This window comes from Poromitra crassiceps (assembly GCF_964638095.1).
Source record: "Poromitra crassiceps genome assembly, contig: HAP1_SCAFFOLD_268, whole genome shotgun sequence".
Classification (NCBI taxonomy): Eukaryota; Metazoa; Chordata; class Actinopteri; order Beryciformes; family Melamphaidae; genus Poromitra; species Poromitra crassiceps.
In genome coordinates this window covers 82,051-107,122 of record NW_028152129.1, presented here as the reverse complement: position 1 = coordinate 107,122, position 25,072 = coordinate 82,051, and the positions used below count along the sequence as shown (strand labels likewise).

General features: G+C 45.7%; 1 protein-coding gene across 1 annotated transcript; it reads left to right on the top strand.

Moving 5' to 3' along the window:
- Positions 1-9,898: 9,898 nt before the first annotated feature.
- On the top strand, positions 9,899-22,577 carry LOC310770944 (unconventional myosin-IXAb-like). Its single transcript, XM_083663642.1, has 5 exons — positions 9,899-9,974; positions 10,574-10,705; positions 15,128-15,222; positions 19,189-19,412; positions 22,561-22,577. The coding sequence occupies exons 2-4, from the start codon at positions 10,602-10,604 to the stop codon at positions 19,332-19,334; spliced, it is 345 nt and encodes a 114-aa protein (XP_083519768.1). The 5' UTR covers positions 9,899-9,974; positions 10,574-10,601; the 3' UTR covers positions 19,335-19,412; positions 22,561-22,577.
- Positions 22,578-25,072: the final 2,495 nt, after the last annotated feature.

Sequence of the window (25,072 nt, the reverse complement as noted above, 5' to 3'; positions counted from 1 at the left end):
GACAATCACTAGTTATTAATATATTCATATACATTTCCATTTTAGTTACATATAGTTATGACACAGACATACTTCATATTTAGATGACCTGTGTACATACACAGATAGACATCATATTTGGATAACCTGTGTAGTGTGTACATACACAGACAGACGTATTTAGATAACTTGTACCTTACATTTGCAGCTCCTCTCTATCGCACACTGTGCCCTGTCACCGTGCCACGGTGCTCTCTACAGGGCCAGAATAACAGATAGGTTGAGTCTACAGAGTGGCCTTCAAGTGTGCGTCAAGACATGTCATCTGATGTGTGTCCTATAAGTATCTTTGACTTTCTGTTCAATGTATGTAAGCCTGTGTATCTATTCGTGAATATGCAAGAGTGCATCTCTTGGCCAAGAGTGCATCTCTTGCTCTTGGCCAAGATCTATGTCAAATACATCATATCAGACGACTTCTTCTGACTCCTGGCTCCATCATTTCATTTCAACTGGTTTCCTTCAAGTGGTTCACTGTTTACCTTTTGGCTGTGAAATTCCATTCTCTATCAGGGTTTTAACCTTTCTTGTGTTGGATGTCCTTGATTGTGACCTTGTAAATTTACCCAGTAACTTACTAGCCTGGTAAACCAGCCCGTCACATCAACTCACATTTCATTTGGTTCTGCGTGACGGTCTGGCCCCAACTCTTCACCCAGTCCTTAGCAGGGGCGGAAGCATGGGCGGGCATAGTTGCCTTGACAGACAACTCCTTCAGCCAATCAGGGTCAGATCCAGTCAAACCCAAATCCACTCGGGAGAACGGCAAAAACAAAAGCCGAGAAACTCTGCGGTTGCGGCGATACTCCTGTACTTTGTTTAATTGTTGTTATTGAGTCTATTTCTGCAATAACTGCACTTTATGGCTGTTTAAACTAGACAAACGCTGACATGACTCCTCGAGACGATCAGGCAAGGAGGTGGCCGGGGCCTCAGCAGGGTGTTGAGGGAGACACCAGACGGGGGCATCATCGCTTGTAATCTTGTACATTAAGTGGAAACAGCAGGTTCAAGAGAGCTAGCTAAATACTAGACCCTAGTTCATGCATTTATTATGATCCACTAAAATCAGGGGGGGCATAGTGGGTGATGTTTTCAAACCTACGGCCCGGGGGCCAACACCAGATGGTCCCACAGGATGACTTTGAAAAAAGTGTGACAACTGCCCTGACAAGTCCACAATGTGATGCACTGTGAAGTGGGCGGCGCCACGGGGGGGAGGGGGTTGGATCAGTTGGAGGAGGAGGTTGCAACTCTACTGAGGAATGGTAAGCGAATTTAGCTGGTTTATGTTTCTGTTACTTTGGCTGGCATGACAGACAGACAGACAGACAGACAGACAGACAGACAGACAGATGCGTTCAGGCTGTTTGCATAGATAGGACTAGTGTCCTCTAGTAAGAGAGTGGCGTCAGCGGAGGACCAAAATGCAAGAATCATTAGCCAATGAACAGCCATGAATGGCTCTGGCGCTACTTTTGCATGCTAAAATAAAGCCGATAATGTACAATTTGATTCATTTCAAGGGATGAAAAACCATTTCAAAGTACAACACTGTCTATTTTGATGCAACTCGACAGTGCTGCTTTTTTACTGAAGAGTTCCACTTTCTACTTCCTGGAAAAAAACTGGTCCATTGGAGTGAATGGAGATGTCGGAACTCTTCTATTATACGGCTCTGGATAGGACTGTGCAGCGCTGTCCGCGGTGCTGAAATGGAGTGGAGGAGATATACACACATTGGTTCAATCAGCCTGCTTTTCGTGGTTGTGAATTGAACTTTCAACCCTACTTCTAGGCTTTCCCCCCCTCACCATTGTATCAAGTGACATTTCCATTTCCAACGAGAGAGAGAGAGACTTTTTGAATTTTGTCTGTTTTAAAGATGTCAGGAAAGAAGCAGAATGATGTTTTCATTCTGGGCAGGGTCAGCCACCCCCTGCCAAAAAAACCTGCCAGGTCAGAGGAAACAGTGGAGGAGGCTGTGGAGATTTTACTATTATTTTCATTACTTGTGCTGGTCCTGAATAATGACATCACAACCACAACAGGCTAATCCTAATGTAGTCTTGGTGTGTGCGCGCCCGCGTGTGTGTTTACAGAGGCCATTGATGAGATTTGGGCAGTGCAGCAGTGACACCTGGAGGGCATCCAGGATCCACCACAACCATGAACAATGTGGATGTGCCATAGTAACGTCTGTGTGGGAGCAACAGCCTGGAAGAAATCCACAAAGCTTTGCCACAAATGATTCCAGGTACACAAGTTTATTCTGAATTGTCACAAATTAAACATGTGACTAATTAGGGCTGCTCGATTATGGCGAAAACCATAATCACGATTATTTTGATTGATATTGAGATCACGATTATTTAACACGATTACTCATTGACATTGAGAACATCATGCATTTATTGAACATTGACACTGGCTTTTCTTTTTCACATTGGATGTCTTTGGATTTGAGATATAATTGAAAATAAATAAATAAGTTAAAATAAATAATAAAAGTTCAAAGATTTAGAAATAAAATAAAAACTAAAATAAATATACAGTATAGCAGGCCTACTATGTTGCAGTGAACTGCCACAACCAACTGCAACTATTAATCTACATTCAATATGTTGGTAAACATCTGAACGAGTAGCCCTTAAACCTCACACTAGCCAAAATAGTGTCAGAAAATGACGTGTACACAGTATCTGTGATCAATCAGTGAAAACGGTATTTATTTACCGTTGTTTAATTAAGTGAAATGAAAACAGTCGGGACATATGTTGCCGACAGCAAATTTGTGTTCATATTTCATCAAAACTAATGGTGGTCTCGACCTAGTTTCAAGATGAAGACCAGACACGCTGCCTCACATCATATGTAATCCCAGTGTGACGACAAGTGTAATCCTAGTGTGACGTCCGTGTGATGCACTTGCCAATATGACGCCGGTAATGTCGTCAGTGCCGGGGCTATGATGTGGCAGATTTATAGTCGTCCTCGTTATATATCGTCCTCTTTCCCTGATCCTTCTGGTCGCTGTACCTGAGCTGATTGTATCCCATTCTCTGAAGCTGTGTTTCGCCCCACCCACCTCCCCAGTCCACCACCAATGTCTTGACTCCTGAAGAATCCCCCCCGGGGGGGGGGGGGGGGGGGGGATTCTCTATCCTAGTCCGAGCAGATGCCTCAAGAAGAGAGGCATCTTACCACGGAGTAATATCGCATTGTAAAGAGTGTCCTGAATCGATGACTGTGTTGCAGGTGGCAGGAGTAACTAGATGGGGCTTTGTCTTTTTGTTCGTTTAGCGTTATTGCTTGGTCATAGACCACTTTGTGAGTGGATTTCAAGTGATTAAACAAAGAGGGAGAGAGGTCGTGTTGCGGGGTGCAGCCACGACTGCGCATATCTTGCACACTGTGAGTTTGTTCCAACTCTGACTCGGCGAAACCGGTCCATAGTGTTTCCACACCACAGACGTTGTTTTACCTCTCTTCTCGACCAGCGGCTCTCTTACTGCCGTGGCTCTTCACATGACAGTCATTCACAACTCCAGCTGAAACGAAACGGTGTGCTTTGGGCTTTGGGGGAGGGGCTGAGCAAAGGAAGGGGTGCGCTTGATTTACAACACAAGACAGAACGAGAGTGACAAGAGCCGCAAAATCGGTTTATGTCGATTATCTTGTTTTCATAATTGTGGACACTGACAGCACAAATCGTAATCATGATTAAAATTCGATTAATCGCCCAGCCCTACATGTGACCCTGTCATTATTCTAATACTGTGTCAATACACAGTACAAAAACTTGCTGGGAAAAATGGTGAATGTGTGCGGTAAAGTTATTGATCCATCCATCCATCCTTACCTCTTATCTGGGATCGGGTCATGGAGGTAGCAGTTCCAGCAGGGGACCCTGAACTTCCCTTTCCTTGGCCACATTAAGCCAGCTCTGACTGGGGGATCACAAGGCATTCTCAGGCCAAGTTACTGATGTACATTTAAATGATCTTTGTTCTTGTGATATCACACATTACAAAAAATGATGGAAAAAGTAATTGTGATGCACAAAATGACAGGTAGGTAGGTAGGTAGGTAGGTAGATACTTTATTGATCCCGAAGGAAATTCATGTACCAGCAGCTCACATACAGTCAATAAAAACACACAGTAGACAAATTAGAAAAACACAGTAAAAAAAATATAAAAAGATACTAACAGACCGTGTGCAAAAGCCAGAACCTAAAGTGACCGAGTGCCTAATAGAGAACATAATAAATAAAAACAGGCAGGGCTAAAAAAACAACAACACACGCAGCCGAGACAACAGAGCGAAGGCATACATGACCTCACTTCCCCCGCTGGGAAGAGTTCAAAAGTGGAACGGCTCTGGGGACAAATGATTTCTTTAGTCTGTCTGTAGAGCAGCTCAGTGACAGCAGCCTGCCACTGAACAAGCTCCTCTGTCCTACTATGGTGGTGTGTAGTGGGTGGCTGTCATTGTCCATGATGGACAGCAGTTTGTTGAGAGACCTTCTCTCCGCCACCTTCACCAGAGAGTCCATCTCTCCACCGATCACGGAGCCCGCTCGCCTGATCAGCTTGTCCAGCCGCATCGCGTCTCTCACTTTGACATTGCCTCCCCAGCACACCACAGCCTAAAAGAGGACACTGGCGACCACAGATTCATAAAAAATCTGCAGGAGTTTCTTACAGATGTTGAAGGACCCCAGCCTCCTCAGGAAATAGAGCCGGCTCTGCCCCTTCCTGTATAGGGTGCCCGTGCACTCAGACCAGTCCAACCTGTCATCCAGCTGCAGTCCAAGATATTTATAGGACCTGACCACCTCCACCTCAACCCCCTCGATGGAAACTGGTTGCATGGGTGGCCCGGCCCTCCGATAGTCCACCACCATCTCCTTCGTCTTGGATTTGTTCAGCTGCAGCTGGTTGGACTGACACCATGTGACAAAGTTATCCACCAGGCCCCTGTACTCCTCCTCCTGTCCACCCCTCACACACCCCACGATGGCAGTGTCATCTGAGAACTTCTGCAGGTGGCACGTCTCCGAGTTGAACCTGAAGTCAGATGTGTCAAGTCAAGTCAAGTTTATTTGTATAGCACATTTCATACACAGAGGCAATTCAAAGTGCTTCACATAAAATGGTTGACAGGAAAAGAAAAGAAAAGAAGAGAATAAAATGGACATTTAAAAGCATCACAACAAAACTTAAAAAAAAGAGCATTAAGCAACAGGCGCAGCAGTTGCAGAAAGAGCTAAAAACTTATAGAGGACTCATTGGGTTTGCATAGTAGCTAGTAGATGTGTAGAGGGTGAAGAAGAAAGGAGAAAAAACGGTCCCCTGTGGTGCACCTGTACTGCTAACCACAGTCTCTGATGTGCAGCCCCCTAGCCTGACATAGCCTAGGTAAACCCAGCCACCACGTGACTGGGAACTGAGAGAGCAGGTCACGTGGGGGATGGGTTTACCCAGGCTAAGCCTGACATACTGAGGTCTGCCAGTGAGGTAGTCTATTATCCAGGTCACAAGGTGTGGGTCCACTTGCATCCCCGCCAGCTTGTCCCTCAGGAGGAGTGGCTGAATGGTGTTGAATGCACTCGAGAAATCAAAAAAGGTGATTCTCACAGCACCGCCTCCCTTATCCACATGCTTTCAGGAGCCTTGGGCACACCTTGTCACAGCACCGCCTCCCTTATCCACATGCTTTCAGGAGCCTTGGGCACACCTTGTCACAGCACCGCCTCCCTTATCCACATGCTTTCAGGAGCCTTGGGCACACCTTGTCACAGCACCGCCTCCCTTATCCACATGCTTTCAGGAGCCTTGGGCACACCTTGTCACAGCACCGCCTCCCTTATCCACATGCTTTCAGGAGCCTTGGGCACCTTGTCCGGCCCAGCCGCTTTCCTGGGTTTGAGTCTCCTCAACTCTCCTCTGATCTGGTCGGCAGTAATAATATGTGGGAGGGGAGTGCTGATGGCCTGGGCTGTTGAGCTGATGTGTTTGAGGGGGGGGGCTGATGGCCTGGGCTGTTGAGCTGATGTGTTTGAGGAGGGGGGGGGGGGGGCTGATGGCCTGGGCTGGTGAGCTGATGTGTTTGAGGGGGGGGGGGGGGCTGATGGCCTGGGCTGGTGAGCTGATGTGTTTGAGGGGGGGGGCTGATGGCCTGGGCTGGTGAGCTGATGTGTTTGAGGGGGGGGGGGGGGGGCTGATGGCCTGGGCTGGTGAGCTGATGTGTTTGAGGGGGGGGGGGGGCTGATGGCCTGGGCTGGTGAGCTGATGTGTTTGAGGGGGGGGGGGGGGGCTGATGGCCTGGGCTGGTGAGCTGATGTGTTTGAGGGGGGGGGGGGGGGGGGGCTGATGGCCTGGGCTGGTGAGCTGATGTGTTTGAGGGGGGGGGGGGGGCTGATGGCCTGGGCTGGTGAGCTGATATGTGGGAGGGGTGGGGAGGAGAGGATAGAACTGGGGAGGGGGGGGAGGCGTGGTGGGTTTGACAGGGCAGCCAGTAACTGTTGGCGCTAGTGCAGGGCCGTCGAAACGATTAAAGAAGAGGTTGAACTCATTCGCCCTTTCAACAGTACAGTCAGCAGAGCTAGTGTTCTTCTGCTTGCAGCCCGTGATGGTTTTCATCCCATCCCACACACACACCTCCTTCATGTTGTTCTCCTGCAGCTTGTGCTCCAGCTTCCTCCTGTAGGATGCCTTGGCCTCACGCAAGCAGAGCTTAAAGTCGAGCTGAACCCAAGAATGACTTTTCTTTTCTTTTAGTTCAAATACCTGGGTATGCAGTGCACCTATTTAATAATGTATACAAAACAAATCACAACAATCTAATTTCTTTAGTTTTTCACACTTTTTCACATCAAAAGTTCATTTTTCAAGATTTCATTGATAACAGTAATGTACAGTTTGCTGACGTCACCTAGTACTATCAAATTTCTACCCCATTTCAACCAATCATATCACGACATGCAGCTGTCAATCAAATCTTCATTTCTGGATAATTTTCTCTTCCAAATGAAGTAGAAAATGGCGCCTAGTGCCTGTCATCTGCCAGAATTCCTATCCCATAAACCAACTACTAACTTGGCCAATTGTTAGAAACATGAACAAAAAACAAAAAGTATAATCTCTAAGAATGCAAAGAAATGGGGGTACGGTGGCGCAGTCGGTAGCGCTGTCGCCTCACAGTTAGAAGGTCCTGAGTTCGATTCTCGCCTGGGACACTGTGAGCACTGTGGTTGTGTTCCCCCCCATATCTTCAGTGCCCACTGCCCAGGTGGGGTATCTCGTCGTAAGGGCCTTTCTCTCTGTGTGGAGTTTGCATGTTCTCCCCGTACCCCCCAGGGGGTTCCTCCGTATATAACCCCCCCACTAAAAACATGCAGAAGATCAGATCGTCATCGTCATCCGACCAGTGACGACAACATCCGAAGTTGGTCCCCGGGCGCTGTACGAGAAAGCGACCACTGCTCCTGGCCTGCCCCTCGGAGGAAAGGACATGCCTGGATGGGTTAAATGCAGAGGACACTTTTCACCGGCCATCGTCAGCATGAGTGTGTTGTGGCCGCATGCATGTTGTGGTGTTCGTGTGACAATAAAAGACGGGCTTGTCCGTTACGAGAGAGAGTTTTTTTTTTTTTTTTAAGTAACTGGCTCGTTAAAATGCGCATTCCAGGGATATCGTATCGTTACAGCAGCGATAATGGCACGCGCATCCGAGAGCTTGGTTGTCAGGGGTTGCACTTCGGAGATTCCAGGCCGACGTGCTGCACTCTCCGCTCGTCAACATGAAGGCAGCTGGCTGCCTGCGGCTCGCTGAGCTCCACTCCTCCCGTCAAAAGGCTCTTCCCGAGGGGAGCGCCACAACACACTGAATCCCACTCGATTTGGAGGCGGAACACGCCAGGATTGGCCAAAGCCCAATCCAGTCCCCAGAATTGTCAAATAAAATCATCGACATGATACTATGACCCGCCTCTCAACCTGTCATCTTAGACAAACTATGTTTTCAGTCTGAAACGGACTCATTATGCATTACATTACATTACATTACATACATTACATTCACTCATTATGCACGTGACGAACAGGTTCAGTTCGACTTTAAGTTCCCTCTGCAGTACGCTCAGCTCCACCTGGTTCATGCATTGTGTGACACCCTCTATGTCCTCAAGGTAGACAGGGACACGCACATCCAAAGCTAGGCCACACTGGGCCTGGGTGCTGGATCAAAAAGGCTACTCACAGTAAAAAAAGAATGGTCCGCACACCAAAAGGAGCTCTCGTTAGGTTTTTTTATTATTTATATGCAAACAGCGTGACGTTTCGGGCCACACTGGCCCTTCCTCAGACGCTTTCTGAAGTGGCAGAGAGACGCCATCTTAAATACCCGTATCAATATACATGACAGATCACCAGGTGTTCAGCAATTAGTAATTAGTAAAGTTAAAATAAAGGTGTACACACATAAGCACTCATTTGCAACAGTTTTGATTTCCTTCAGTGCTTTCTTTTAATGAAAAATCACTGATTTTCCCCTCCCTATCATTGGGTATCTGTTGCTTCAACAAGTTAAACGTGTTCTGGTGGCTAGAGTGGCAGTAATATGCTGTCCAAGTTCAAAGTTTTATCATGGGGCGGCTTTAGCTCAGGAGGTAGAGCGGGTTGGCGGTTCGATCTCCGCTCCCTCCCAGCTGCTGTCGTTGTGTCCTTGGGCAAGACACTTAACCCTTCTTGCTCCCGATGGTGTGTAGGCACCCTGCGTGGTAGCCTGCCGCCATCGGTGTATGAATGGGTGAATGTAGACTATCTACTCATTGTAAAGCGCTTTGGATAAAAGCGCTATATAAATGCAGGCCATTTACCATTTATCAGGACTAGATTATGGAGAGGTGTGCATCTGTCTAATTTAATTTTTATGCCTCTTGATGTATGGTCATCCCCCCTTCCCGTGGTATCGAAAATCGATATTTTCCTGGGTATCAGTATCGAAGTAGAAATTCTAGTATCGTGACATCCCTAGTGTATACTGACCTCAGGTCTGTGCTGTCTGTCCTCAGAGATGTCCTGCCTGATGGAGGCGCTGCAGTGTGTGTGTACTGACCTGAGGTCTGTGCTGTCTGTCCTCAGAGATGTCCTGCCTGATGGAGGCGCTGCAGTGTGTGTGTACTGACCTGAGGTCTGTGCTGTCTGTCCTCAGAGATGTCCTGCCTGATGGAGGCGCTGCAGTGTGTGTGTACTGATCTGAGGTCTGTGCTGTCTGTCCTCAGAGATGTCCTGCCTGATGGAGGCGCTGCAGTGTGTGTGTACTGACCTGAGGTCTGTGCTGTCTGTCCTCAGAGATGTCCTGCCTGATGGAGGCGCTGCAGTGTGTGTGTACTGATCTGAGGTCTGTGCTGTCTGTCTTCAGAGATGTCCTGCCTGATGGAGGCGCTGCAGTGTGTGTGTACTGATCTGAGGTCTGTGCTGTCTGTCCTCAGAGATGTCCTGCCTGATGGAGGCGCTGCAGTGTGTGTGTACTGATCTGAGGTCTGTGCTGTCTGTCCTCAGTGATGTCCTGCCTGATGGAGGCGCTGCAGTGTGTGTGTACTGATCTGAGGTCTGTGCTGTCTGTCTTCAGAGATGTCCTGCCTGATGGAGGCGCTGCAGTGTGTGTGTACTGATCTGAGGTCTGTGCTGTCTGTCCTCAGAGATGTCCTGCCTGATGGAGGCGCTGCAGTGTGTGTGTACTGATCTGAGGTCTGTGCTGTCTGTCCTCAGAGATGTCCTGCCTGATGGAGGCGAGAGAGAAGAGAATCAGAAGTGTGGTGCTGTTGCTCAGAGAGAAGTGCCTGTTCACCGTCCAGTCCAGGCCTCGTCAGAGATTCTCCAGCCGTCGTGCAGGAAGACCTGGGTCAGCTGGAGTACAAGTTCCAGGTCAGAATATAGACCTAATTGGTCCTATCTCTGTACGATAGGGGGCAAATCTGCGATGTGTGATAACATTGTTCAATATTGCCATGATGATATTACTTGCGATAAACAAATATTGCCACCACTGAGGGGCCCTTGAACAAGGCCCTTAACCCCAACTGCTTCAGTGGAGCTGATCAGTGGCCAGCAGATCAGACTGTGGTTGTAATGGTCAGCTTCCAGGTATGAATGTGTGTGTGTGAATGTGAACAGGGCACTGCTGAAAAAGACAGCTGTTTTGGGGATTCTAGAGCAGAACACAAGACATCTATTCAGATGTGCGTTTACTGCGGTGGTTGAATCCCTGATCGTGTCTGCCTGGGCTGGGCTAGGGTAACGTTAGGTCAAACACAGCTGTGGATGGGTAACGTTAGGTCAAACACAGCTGTCAAGAACCGTTGCCAAACCGAGCCTGTTTGTTTTTGTTCCTGTACTCTTCTAAATAAAATTGAAAATAAAATATTAAAATAATAATAATAATAATAATAATAAAATCCGAAAATACAAAGGTATGAGCATGGATGCCCTCAGGATGTAACAGGATGATATGGTGTGTGTTTCAGGATCGCCCTGTAGGAGGAGACAAACAGGATGTCAGCCAACGCCCTGGCTATCGTGTTCGCTCCCTGCATCCTGCACTGCCCCGACTCCATCGACCCGCTGCAAAGCGTCCAGGACATCAGCAAGACCACCGCGTACGTCCACCCTGCTCAACCAACAGCCACATTTGACTCTTTTACTCACCTGCCAAGAGCTGCTACACTGAAACAACTGCCAAGAGTCTTTTTTTACTGGACAAAACAATGTATGAATTAGATTTCAGTATATGGAATCAGCTACTGTGTGAAACATCCAACATGAGAGCAGGTTTAGAGGTTTCATATCAAACTTGCTCACTCACTTCTACATTTTGTTCTCCTTCTTTGAAAACAGACATTTAGCTCCTGCTGTAGAGCAGCGTAGCAGACAGCCAATCAGGAGCCTGTTTGACACAGAGCCTTTCTATTGCTATGATTTGATTGGCTAACTGTCAGGGTGCTTTCTCACTCAGTGTTGGGCAAGTTACTTTCAAAATGTAATATACTACATATTACTAGTTACTTTCATTTAACACGTTGACTGCCAATGACGAGATATCTCGTCTTACAGAATCCAACCGTTGAGTGCCAAAGACGAGATATCTCGTCTTAAAAAAAAAAAAAAAAAAAATTGACGGTCGGGCGTGGATCAACGCTCCCCCCGTCTCCTATAAAAATATTGGAAGTATTGAATGTGTATAATCTATTTTACCGACCAACTAAGTGGCGACAGTGCTCTCCCGACAGAGAGAAAGCCAACCAAAAACAGCCGCGGGAGGAAGCCATTCTCAAGGAAATGGCTTGGCGATTTTACAGTCATCAGTCACCAGACTCGCCCGAGAGCGGCCGCGCCAGCAGCAGCACACCGAGAGCGGAGAGCGGTGCCTGGGTGCTGGCGTGGGGGATTGCAAATTTGCATAATAGATTATGGGTGAAACACACTTTGAAACACCCGCAGAAAGGCCAGAATCGCACGCATTCCGAAAACCCAGAAACGAACGAGCCTCATTCTCATACTGTAGGCGAAAACGCTTTCACGCTGCTGCACACGGGCACACAACGGTGGGGGGTTCCAAAAATAGACTGGGTGGGCAGCATAAAGCCTAGAATCGCACAAAGCTTCATCAAAGCTCTCAACCGAAAATCCAAGAAACGATTGATCCCCATCCACAGTCCACACTCGCCACACTCGCCGACGAGGGGCCGCCAGAGAGGGAGGCTGCTCACTGCTCAGACAGGCAGGAGAAACTGGCTTGTGACAAACGCCACCAGACACGCCCACGGAGGGAGGAGTTTGAAGGAGAGGGTGTTCAGAACTATATTGTTCAGATGTCTGATCTCCGACTGATGCCAAAAATAAATGGTTAAAGTGACTGTTCTGCCTGTTTGATTGAATTTCACAAAACTGCGATTATCTCAGCTTCCTGTCTCAGACGCTGAAACCATGCTGTACTCAACGGCTAATATCTACATAACTACTAACTCTACAAACTAACTCTTTTAGACAGAGAAAGCACACATTCTATTAGTACTTTTGTGAACTTTGTGTTCACAAACTCCAAGCAGAAAATAATCCTCGGCTCTTGTAAAATGAGCCAGAATCCTCAAAAAAACCCTCTGGCAGAACCTACCTACAGTAAAAAAAAAAAGGCTGGCAGTGAATGTGTTAAAAGTAATAAGTTACTTTACAATATTACTGTCTCTGTAGAGTAACTCGTTACTTATTACACTACATTTGCATTACTTTTACCAAAACTACAGCAGCAGCAGAATGACATTGAACCAGAACCATTCCGAAAAATAATTTCAACCGCCTTGAAGTCAGTGTAAACAATCCAAAATTCTAAATGTTATCCTTTTCATTTTGCTATTGTCATCTATAGTGGTTATTTGCATAAAAACACAGTTTGATTAGGAAATTATTGTATCTTTTTTTAAATATGTGCTTTGATTTAATAAAATTGAACTCAATTTGTAACTTGAGTTACTTGACAAAGTAACTAAAGTAAAACACTAATGAGGGTTTCCAACTTCCATGATTGGAATTTGCCAGTTACCAGCCGGGTGACATTGATTTATCCTCCAAAGACAGCTTTTACCTCTTGAGTGTTACTTTCAGACCCTGCTCCATTGTCTACTGTCCTTTGCTAAACCACTTCTATCACTTCATCATATTCTGTTGTGTTCCATGCTAAACATGCTCTCCTCTGTAGGTGTGTGGAGCTGATCATTCTGTTGTTTCATGCTAAACATGCTCTCCTCTGTAGGTGTGTCGAGCTGATCATTCTGTTGTGTTTCATGCTAAACATGTTCTCCTCTGTAGGTGTGTGGAGCTGATCATTCTGTTGTTTCATGCTAAACATGCTCTCCTCTGTAGGTGTGTGGAGCTGATCATTCTGTTGTGTTTCATGCTAAACATGCTCTCCTCTGTAGGTGTGTGGAGCTGATCATTCTGTTGTGTTCCATGCTAAACATGTTCTCCTCTGTAGGTGTGTGGAGCTGATCATTCTGTTGTGTTTCATGCTAAACATGCTCTCCTCTGTAGGTGTGTGGAGCTGATCATTCTGTTGTGTTTCATGCTAAACATGTTCTCTGTAGGTGTGTGGAGCTGATCATTCTGTTGTGTTCCATGCTAAACATGTTCTCCTCTGTAGGTGTGTGGAGCTGATCATTCTGTTGTGTTTCATGCTAAACATGTTCTCCTCTGTAGGTGTGTGGAGCTGATCATTCTGTTGTGTTCCATGCTAAACATGCTCTCCTCTGTAGGTGTGTGGAGCTGATCATTCTGTTGTTTCATGCTAAACATGTTCTCCTCTGTAGGTGTGTGGAGCTGATCATTCTGTTGTGTTTCATGCTAAACATGCTCTCCTCTGTAGGTGTGTGGAGCTGATCATTCTGTTGTGTTCCATGCTAAACATGTTCTCCTCTGTAGGTGTGTGGAGCTGATCATTCTGTTGTTTCATGCTAAACATGTTCTCCTCTGTAGGAGTGTGGAGCTGATCATTCTGTTGTGTTTCATGCTAAACATGCTCTCCTCTGTAGGTGTGTGGAGCTGATCATTCTGTTGTGTTCCATGCTAAACATGTTCTCCTCTGTAGGTGTGTGGAGCTGATCATTCTGTTGTTTCATGCTAAACATGTTCTCCTCTGTAGGTGTGTGGAGCTGATCATTCTGTTGTGTTTCATGCTAAACATGCTCTCCTCTGTAGGTGTGTGGAGCTGATCATTCTGTTGTTTCATGCTAAACATGCTCTCCTCTGTAGGTGTGTGGAGCTGATCATTCTGTTGTTTCATGCTAAACATGTTCTCCTCTTTAGGTGTGTGGAGCTGATCATTCTGTTGTGTTTCATGCTAAACATGCTCTCCTCTGTAGGTGTGTGGAGCTGATCATTCTGTTGTGTTTCATGCTAAACATGCTCTCCTCTGTAGGTGTGTGGAGCTGATCATTCTGTTGTGTTTCATGCTAAACATGCTCTCCTCTGTAGGTGTGTGGAGCTGATCATTCTGTTGTGTTCCATGCTAAACATGCTCTCCTCTGTAGGTGTGTGGAGCTGATCATTCTGTTGTTTCATGCTAAACATGTTCTCCTCTGTAGGTGTGTGGAGCTGATCATTCTGTTGTTTCATGCTAAACATGTTCTCCTCTTTAGGTGTGTGGAGCTGATCATTCTGTTGTGTTTCATGCTAAACATGTTCTCTGTAGGTGTGTGGAGCTGATCATTCTGTTGTGTTCCATGCTAAACATGTTCTCCTCTGTAGGTGTGTGGAGCTGATCATTCTGTTGTTTCATGCTAAACATGTTCTCCTCTGTAGGTGTGTGGAGCTGATCATTCTGTTGTGTTTCATGCTAAACATGCTCTCCTCTGTAGGTGTGTGGAGCTGATCATTCTGTTGTGTTTCATGCTAAACATGCTCTCCTCTGTAGGTGTGTGGAGCTGATCATTCTGTTGTGTTTCATGCTAAACATGCTCTCCTCTGTAGGTGTGTGGAGCTGATCATTCTGTTGTGTTTCATGCTAAACATGCTCTCCTCTGTAGGTGTGTGGAGCTGATCATTCTGTTGTGTTCCATGCTAAACATGCTCTCCTCTGTAGGTGTGTGGAGCTGATCATTCTGTTGTGTTCCATGCTAAACATGCTCTCCTCTGTAGGTGTGTGGAGCTGATCATTCTGTTGTGTTCCATGCTAAACATGCTCTCCTCTGTAGGTGTGTGGAGCTGATCATTCTGTTGTGTTTCATGCTAAACATGCTCTCCTCTGTAGGTGTGTGGAGCTGATCATTCTGTTGTGTTCCATGCTAAACATGTTCTCCTCTGTAGGTGTGTGGAGCTGATCATTCTGTTGTGTTTCATGCTAAACATGCTCTCCTCTGTAGGTGTGTGGAGCTGATCATTCTGTTGTGTTTCATGCTAAACATGTTCTCCTCTGTAGGTGTGTGGAGCTGATCATTCTGTTGTGTTTCATGCTAAACATGTTCTCCTCTGTAGGTGTGTGGAGCTGATCATTCTGTTGTGTTTCATGCTAAACATGCTCTCCTCTGTAGGTGTGTGGAGCTGATCATCAACGAGCAGATGCGCAAGTACAAGGCTCGTCTGAAGGACATCAGCAGTCTGGAGTTTGCAGAAGAGCAGACTGACGGTAAGACTCGGGCACAACATCTGGATACCTCTAGAGGGGCTTATTCAAAGGAAGCAATGTAGCGATAGTCCTGTTGGGATATGTTTGTGGTGACAGCTGATGAGTTGATGTGATCAGATCCATTAAGTTCAGACAGTAGGGCTAAATGTGTGAGTTATACTGTAGCTGTAGACAGTAGACAGTAGACAGTAGACAGTAGACAGTAGACAGTAGACAGTAGACAGTAGCAGCATTCAGATGGATGGACGGACGGATGCATAGTCACAAATATGTTGAGATTTTATTTTCTATTTTTAACATTAGATTTAACATTCATGTATAACACATCTAACCTTGCAAGGCAGCAGGATTTACATAAGATCATGAGATCAGATCACACAAACCATCTGGCAGTGTCAGGTGGTCACACCTCATAAGATGCATACGATTTGACACGGAGTTACGCATAATCCATACTGTCACTGCTTGTGGTGGAGGTCATAATCCATACTGTCACTGCTTGTGGTGGAGGTCATAATCCATACTGTCACTGCTTGAGGTGGAGGTCATAATCCATACTGTCACTGCTTGAGGTGGAGGTCATAATCCATCTTCTTCTTCTTCTTTCGTGTATCGTCATTCATATATCCAGCTTTGTGTCGTGTAGCCATGCCCTCGTCTCAGGTCCCACTCGGAAGAGGCCCTCCTCTGAAGGTGGTCTATGCAGGGGACAGGTGGTGATCACGTGGTTGGCAGTCTGCTCAGGCTCCCCGCACTCACACGCTGCACTGTCGGTTAGGCCCCACTTCTTCATGGACGCTTTGAAGCAGCCAACCCCTGTGCGAAGGCGGTTCAGGAGGGTCCATTGCCGGCGAGGTAGGTCTTCTCCTTCAACGCCACCTCCAGGATCCTGGATGTAATGGTGTAGGCGTGTCTGTCCTGTCGACTCCCACTCCTGCTTCCATGCCGCCGCCAGCCAGGCTTTGGTTGGCAGATCCTCCGGGATGGAATTAAGCATCTCTTGCGCGGCCTGGTTGTATGAGTGGCGGGACTTGAGTCTGCTTGGAGGTATTGCCATGGTGGTGGTTTCATGGAGGAGGTGCCAGCTGTGTTCCTTGGCTTTCCTTGCCAGGGCGAGGGTAGCGGCCTCTCGCCGTAGGCCGGCTGGCGCTATTCCTGCTAGGGCTGGCAGGTAGAACACGGGGGTGGGTTTTAGGCAGCCAGTGATGATCCGGAGTGCATTATTGATGGCCGTGTCGACCTTCTTGGCATGTGGGCTTCTGCTCCAGGTTGGGGCACAGTACTCGGCTGCAGAGAAAACGAGGGCTTGTGTGGAGATACGTAAAACCTTGGCCGAGGCCCCCCAGGTTGTGCCAGCAAGGCGCAACCTGGTCATAAGGTCATAATCCATACTGTCACTGCTTGTGGTGGAGGTGGAGGTCATAATCCATACTGTCACTGCTTGAGGTGGAGGTGGAGGTCATAATCCATACTGTCACTGCTTGAGGTGGAGGTCATAATCCATACTGTCACTGCTTGAGGTGGAGGTCATAATCCATACTGTCACTGCTTGAGGTGGAGGTCATAATCCATACTGTCACTGCTTGTGGTGGAGGTCATAATCCATACTGTCACTGCTTGTGGTGGAGGTGGAGGTCATAATCCATACTGTCACTGCTTGAGGTGGAGGTCATAATCCATACTGTCACTGCTTGTGGTGGAGGTGGAGGTCATAATCCATACTGTCACTGCTTGTGGTGGAGGTGGAGGTCATAATCCATACTGTCACTGCTTGAGGTGGAGGTCATAATCCATACTGTCACTGCTTGTGGTGGAGGTGGAGGTCATAATCCATACTGTCACTGCTTGAGGTGGAGGTCATAATCCATACTGTTACTGCTTGAGGTGGAGGTGGAGGTCATAATCCATACTGTCACTGCTTGAGGTGGAGGTCATAATCCATACTGTCACTGCTTGTGGTGGAGGTCATAATCCATACTGTCACTGCTTGTGGTGGAGGTGGAGGTCATAATCCATACTGTCACTGCTTGAGGTGGAGGTCATAATCCATACTGTCACTGCTTGTGGTGGAGGTCATAATCCATACTGTCACTGCTTGTGGTGGAGGTGGAGGTCATAATCCATACTGTCACTGCTTGTGGTGGAGGTCATAATCCATACTGTCACTGCTTGTGGTGGAGGTCATAATCCATACTGTCACTGCTTGTGGTGGAGGTGGAGGTCATAATCCATACTGTCACTGCTTGAGGTGGAGGTCATAATCCATACTGTCACTGCTTGTGGTGGAGGTGGAGGTCATAATCCATACTGTCACTGCTTGAGGTGGAGGTCATAATCCATACTGTCACTGCTTGTGGTGGAGGTGGAGGTCATAATCCATACTGTCACTGCTTGAGGTGGAGGTGGAGGTCATAATCCATACTGTCACTGCTTGAGGTGGAGGTCATAATCCATACTGTCACTGCTTGAGGTGGAGGTCATAATCCATACTGTCACTGCTTGTGGTGGAGGTGGAGGTTTGTCTGCTTGTTCCAAACTGTAACTCCCCCATTCCTCCCAGCCCTCGTTTAAATGACGACACAACAGTGATCAGCTGCATGAGAGGCTGGCATGGCTTCCCCAAGGCCATGACGGGACTTCATTTCTCTCTGTTCCTTTGCATCTTACACGCACGCACACACACACACACACACACACACACACACACACACACACTAGAGCTGGGTATTGGTTCAAATTTCAAGAATCAATTTGATTCCGATTCACAAGGTTGCGAATCGATTAATCCCGATTCGATTAATTTCAATATCGATTTGGTTAGTGATACCAAAACGTGTTTTTTGAGCTGTAACCTGAATTATATGACTGTCCAGTTATGTAACACAGGGGTTCCCAACCTTTTTTGCGCCAAGTAGATACATAGGGAGGAAAAAAGTTGCGGACCGGTTGTCAATTTTAATATATTTACTCACCTGGGTGGTGACGAAGGGTAAATAACAGCCTTTTCATCTGTCAATAAAGACACTTTCACAATTATGTACAGTGATTTGATTTCAGCCTATATAATTTCTAAAAGTAGATATTAATGATCAAACATTTCCATTTATGTAGCCTACAGTATTTATGTTTTTGTTTCAACTACAAACATAAATAAACGTCAACTTGAAACTATGTTTCAACTACCACACACAGCATAATATTTTAGCCTGTTTAAAAAAAAAAAAAGAAAATCGATCTCTGGACATATGAATCGATATCAAAGGATTAAAATAAAAATCTATTAAAAATCTGAGAATGGATTTTTTGAACCCAGCCCTAACACACACACACACGCAAACACGCAAACAGCCCACAAAGGGGACTCAAGGGAGATCACCTTAAAAAAAATGGACCCAAACACAAATAATCCAGCTCAAAGCTCCATGTTCCACCCTCAACAAAGGATTAAGCCCATTTAGGATAGAGTCCAACAAAACAAGACCTAAATCAAACAATGTACTGCTGTAAAGTGAATGACACAATTGACCTCATCAGGAACCACATAACTAGAAATTAATTTCTCTCACAAGCAATTGACATTGTGAAGAACTGTGACATGGAAAAAAGCAATCTTCTAATGCAACTGCAGTGAAAAATAGCCACAGCACGAGTTAGGCTACTAGCCCAGGTACTTCAACAAGGACCTAATGAAAATAGCACTCTCCAAGGCAGTGGTTCTCAAGCTTTTTCACATCAAGGACCCCTAAACTAGCACAATTAGATCTGATCAGATTTTTGCTTTCAGATGTTTTATTACAGAAAGTTTATGAAACCCTTCTTCTCGTGATTGTGTGTGTGTGTGTGTGTGTGCGTGCGTGCGTGCGTGTGTGTGCATGTGTGTGTGTGTGCGTCCGTGCGTGTCTTTGTGTGTGTGTGTGTGTGTGTGTGCGTACGTGCTCGTGTCCGCATGTGTGTGTGATCTCCCAGAGCAAAGCCCGTGTTCGGCGAAGCAGCAGCACTCACACCACCTCGCCGCCTCTCAGCCCCAGGATGCCCCTGGTGGTGGATGGAGAGAGTGCCGGAGGAGGCAGTGTAGGAGGAGGAGAGGATGCAGCGGAGGGGGCGGGGCTTAGCGAGCAGCAGCAGCAACTGGCCATGCAGCAGGAGGAGCGCGTCCTCACAGAGCAGATGGAGAGTCTGCAGAAAGAGAAGTAAGACGTCTTCTTGGTTCAACATGGCCACTATTGACTAAAGCGTGTCCACAACTGCTCAAGGAGGCTTTTATAGGACCAATCAGCGTGATGTCACAATCTCCGGAAATGTAGAACCTCGCAGCAGTTAACTAGTATGAGTTGTGCCAAACAAACATTAATATCTCAAAAACTATAAATCACATCGCTTATATTTTGACATTCTGAGTGAGAGCAGAAGTAGCTCAAGAGTTTGATGTAAAATATATGCATGTTGTGTTAAAGTTGTGTGAACTGTCGCAGTTTTTAAAATGTAAACCGCACCGCTGGCTAGAGTGAGGCGTTCAAGCTCAGGCTCCATAGGGTCCCATTGCCGTTTCCACCCAGTGACGCCGTTTATTTACAAAAATGCTGCTCGGCTGATCCCTCGTATACAGCTTGGGTACAAATATGAATTGCTGGTGTTCATATTTGGAAGCCTAGGCAATGTCCACAGGTGGCCTGCAGATGGCAGAATTGCCCAAACCAAAAGCTAATGCCTACTTCCTGCTTCAGCACTGTACCAGAAATTTTCATCCGCCATTTATTTTCCCATAGACATTTCATAAAATGCGTATAAAAACAGTTTTACTGGTTCAAACCCAACGGTTCAGATATATTTAGAAATAGGAGAGATCACATAACATTTCACTGGGACCAAAACGTAAAAGAATGCGGGTTTAAAGAAAATATTTTGTCTGTTTTTTTTTTAGTTTTGGTCCAAGTGAAATGTTCTATAGTCTCTCCCGATTATAGCATGAACTGAACCATTTGGTTCAACGAAGTGCAACTATTTTATACGCATTTTACGAAATGTCTATGGGAAAATAAATGGCGGATGAAGATCTCTGGTACAGTGCTGAAGCATTAGATATATGTGTTGTTCTGATATTTTCAGTGTTTGTGCATCTATGGCCATGTTTAGACGACAATGCTCTCTGCATAAAACAGCAAACTGTCATTGCGTTCTGGCCTTTGATTCTGCGTTTATACACAGTGTTTGTGATAACGATTCACGTGCAGACTGAAGCCACTCTCTGAGCAGTGTCATGTGAGCCAGAATAAAATGCAGACTTCTGGTTAAAACCTTCACAATAATGGCAATTAAATAAACGAATAGCCTTATTGATGCATGTTGCAACATTTTTTTGTGTGTGATCCAACATACACAGAACACAGACAATTAAATGTCAATTTAACCCGCAGTGAGTCGATGGTTCTGTTTTTTATTTATCCAGTTACAAATTCCTACTTTTATTTAGAAGGTAAAAACGCCTAGCTTCCTGTATTCTGTCTATCTCTAGCGGGATTTATTTGGCTTTATAGGATTAAACTTTAAATTAATTTTCCACACGATAGTGTCACAGAAGTCAGTAATGGTGATAACTGCTGCAGATTGGTTGCATTACAGAATAAAGAACTTGTAAAAAAAAGAATTCAAACAAAATTCTTGCATCACTTGGGACTTGAGGAAATCGATGCATCTGGCGGTGAGTTGAGGGTCGTTTAATTGTTTAACATGCGTGAGCGATTAACTAATATGCACGGACGTTAAAAGCAGGCACTTATCGCAGATTATGTATTTTTAGCAAGTAGTTATCAGACTGATGGCATGATAGTTTGTTGAGTGCTATATTGATAGGCTAGTTCAATGCTCCAATGTCTTCCATGCAAGAAGTGGAGTGCATCTGTGTGCCACTGTTTTCCCTTCACAATATTATTCTTGTCAGCGTGTAAAAACCAGCCTGATCACGTGACTCACTCTATGTATCAGTCTGGACTGAAATCACAGTGGGCGGGAGTATGCCTTGACAGACAACTCATTCACCCAATCAGCGTGGCCAAATCAATCCAAAACCAGAGAGGAGGAAGGAAGAGGAATGGCAAAAACAGCTGCACTTATGGCTGTGCTTAGTCTACTAACATTACCGGTCGTTGCTTTAGGAGACACCATTACTGTTTTGCCAGGAGCGTCCCTCCCTGATTGGCCGGTTACGTTGTCAACTACGAGGCAGGTCCCTGATTGGCCTGTGAACTTTGTAATTCGTGTAAATCACTGGGGGGCGGGGCTGGAGGCCAAACTGATCACAGAACCAAACAGAATGTGAGGTCACGTGATCAGAATACTCTACCAGGATAGGTGTAAAAGCTCTGAATCAGCATTTAGACCATCATGGAACACTGAGACCCTCCTCTCAATTTGTTTTAGGTGGGTGGGTTCGCAGCTCCTTAAGGCAGGGTGATGCTCGGGGGGGGGGGGGGGGGGCTCTTAAGACACACACACACGGGAGGTACGGTGGTACAGTGGTAAGCACTATCGCCTCACAGCTCGAAGGTCGTGGGTTCGATTCCCACCTGGGACGATGTGAACGCTGAAGGAATGCGTGCCCGTCCGCATGTCCTCGAGTGCCCACTGCCCGGGTGGGGTCGTCAAAAGGGCCTTTCTGTGTGGAGTTTGCATGTTCTCCCCGTGCCTCCCGGGGGTTTCCTTCATATAGGAACCCCCTTCACAAAAACATGCAATATCCTGGTTGCTAATGTGGTTCCTCCTCTGGTCGTTAAGGGCGCCTGTTTAGAGGGAGGGGAACTGGTTGGAATAGCGTGAACCTCCCACGTGCTATGTCCTACCGGTGAAGCTTCCTCTGGCAGGTGAAAAGAAGCGGCTGGCTGACTGCCCATGTCTCGGAGGAAGCATGGAGCCAGTCTCGGCTCTCCCCAGATCGGCAGAGGATGGAGTAGCAACCAGGATTGAGAAATCAAGTGAGCACTAATGGGGGATAAAATGGGATAAAAAATCGGGGGAAAAAAAAAAAAAGACACACACACACACACATCGTCCATATATTCACTGATGTCCTCTGAGCCATCCAGATCGCTTGCGTGTTTCCATGTTGAACAATAGCTCTTCCATCCACTTCCCTCCCGACTGGCTGTGAAAAGTCACATTTGATCTGTCTGTCTGTGCACGCAGGCAGCCAACAGTAGCAATGGACTAAGACTGTGGACATGCTATCAGCTGTGTCTGCTTCTCGTCTGTCTCTCCATAGAGTGCGACTATACAGTGTAATATCCCGTTTTTATGGACCCATCTCAGTAGCTTCACTGCAATATCTCTTCTTGCTTTACTCAGGTCTGCCTTACACCACCGATCTGTCACCAGAGCAATCAGTGTTGGGCAACTCTCCTGGAAACTGGGAGAGTCACTCTCATCAGTGTCCATGGTTCAGATTGTGGTCTAAAACGACTCGTAGTGTCGACCTGTTTGCAGCTTGGCTCACATGACACCATGGGAGGAAAAGACTCATTCCTGCTCAAATATCCACACGCTCATATTGAAGAAGATGCTGTTTGGAACATGTCTATGCTGTCCAGTGTCCATATGGCATTCTGCTAAAGAAACAAGAACAAGTAAATGTACCTCATCACTGGAAGGCATGCTCTGCTTTCTCTGCTGGTTTTTCTTCTTCTTTTATACACACTATACCGTATGCACTATTGAGGATCGTGCTTCAGGCTGTACATTGATTAAAAAACCAATCATACAAATGTGTCATTAAAGGATATATGATCCTGTCTATGGTTCATGATCTACTATTATCATGGCATTGTTTTAACAGGCTGTACTGTGCTGGCCGCTTGTGTTTGTGCCACTACAACATAAACACAATGTCACACTTGAGCATTGTATCTCTGTTTGAACGATCCAAACATGATGGACTTTATGGAGGCGGGTGCTTATTCAAAAAGCCACAACTGCAGCCAAACGAGCCAAACCCAAATGTGTTGTGTGATCTTTGGCCATTAGAGGATGTCATTTTCAACACTGTCTTCTGTAGGATCCACACATTGTGTTACTTTTCAACATCACACTCTAACTACAGGCTAGGTCATTAGGTGGTATTATTGACACAGTATATGTTGTGCTGGAAGTAAGACAAATAGTCAATACAGTATGAACATGCTGTTATGTTCATATTTTGTAAGAGCAGTGTGTAATGGTACTGTTGGGTTGCTATGTATGAATAAACCTTACTTTGAATAGAAAACCATTAGGCATACAGTCATGTGCAGTGTATAGATTAGAAAATAATTCAAGCAAGTTGCATAGCTGGTGAACTTAAAAAGAAAAATAGGCTACCGCAAGCAACACGTTTCTTTCTATTGAAAAGCTTTTTTTTTTTTTGCCTATTTATACAGGGGAGTCTCGCTGAGAGTGCCCTGTTCACATTCACACACAAAAGCTGACCAGTATAACCACAGTCTGATCTGGCCACTGAGCAGCTCCACTGGAGCGGTTGGGGTTAAGGGCCTTGCTCAACGGCACCTCAGTGGTGGTCATGAGGGAGGGACAAGAGCTGCTTTTTCACTTTCCCCACCCAGATTTATCCTGTTAGTCTGGGAGATTCAACAGACGACCTTCCGGGCGCAAGCTCGCTTCTTACGTGTTTTGTTTTGTTTTGTTTTGTTGTCTGCTGACTGTCCTGTTGTGTTTTTATGCTGTATGCAGTAACTTGTATTCAAGTTTTGTTCCAAGTCTTCCTGCTCAGGCTCCCGCCATAAGCTTTAAGTAGCTTCTTGGGAGACCTGGCACTCCACACAATTGTGTTCCTGATGTTGATCCACATGTCGACTGTTTGTGTGTGGGGGGGCGAAATAAATCTGAAATCTGAAATCTAACCTTTAGGTCACTTCTGCTTCTTGTGGCTGCCCTAACAAACGGTTAACATTTGACCCATTTGTTCCTAATTAATCAAGCACAGGTATGGGAACTATTATAATTTGCTCCAGTCAAAAAAAGTAATGGTGTTTATCTAATCTGTAATGATGATAATAATGTAAAATAATTAATTAATTACTGGGTCCCACTCCCTGATGCTGTGACATCCTGTATGGTAAGCCAACTTCTGGATCTATACTCTGGTTATTCTGAAACTCTTTACTAAATCCAGTAGCTCAGTAGCCTGTCATGAATTTACTGAGAGGAAGTGTTGGTGGCGGTAATCAGTGTTGGACAAGTTACTTTCAAAATGTAATATACTACATATTACTTTAATTTGAAAGTAATAAGTTACTTTACAATATTACTGTGTGTAGAGTAACTCGTTACTTTTTACACTACTTTTGCATTACTTTCACTGTAATAACAGCAGTAGTAGAATGACATTGCCGCCCTGGAACCATCCCGAAAAAGAATTTCAACCATCTTGAAGTCAGTGTAAACAATCCAAAATTCAAAATGCTATCCTTTTCCTTTATTGTCATCTAAAGTGGTTATTTGCATAAAAGCACACAGTTTGATTAGGAAATCATTTAAATATGTGCTTTGATTTAAAAATAACTCAATTTGTAACTTGAGTTACTTGACAAAGTAACTGGTATAATATTACTGAAATCCTAGAAGTAATAAGTTATATTACTGAGTTACTGCTAAAAGTAATATATTACATGTAATATGTTACTTTTGTAATGAGTTACCCCCAACACTGGCGGTAATGCACCAATTCGTTGTTTGCCAACCGCCAATGAATCTTAAGAAGAAGAGGGGAAGTGACGTTTCAATCAAATCATATTCAAATCAAATCACCAATCCGCACAGGGACTTTCCAAACGGTCGTCAAATCACCACCCTTATTGAAGGATTG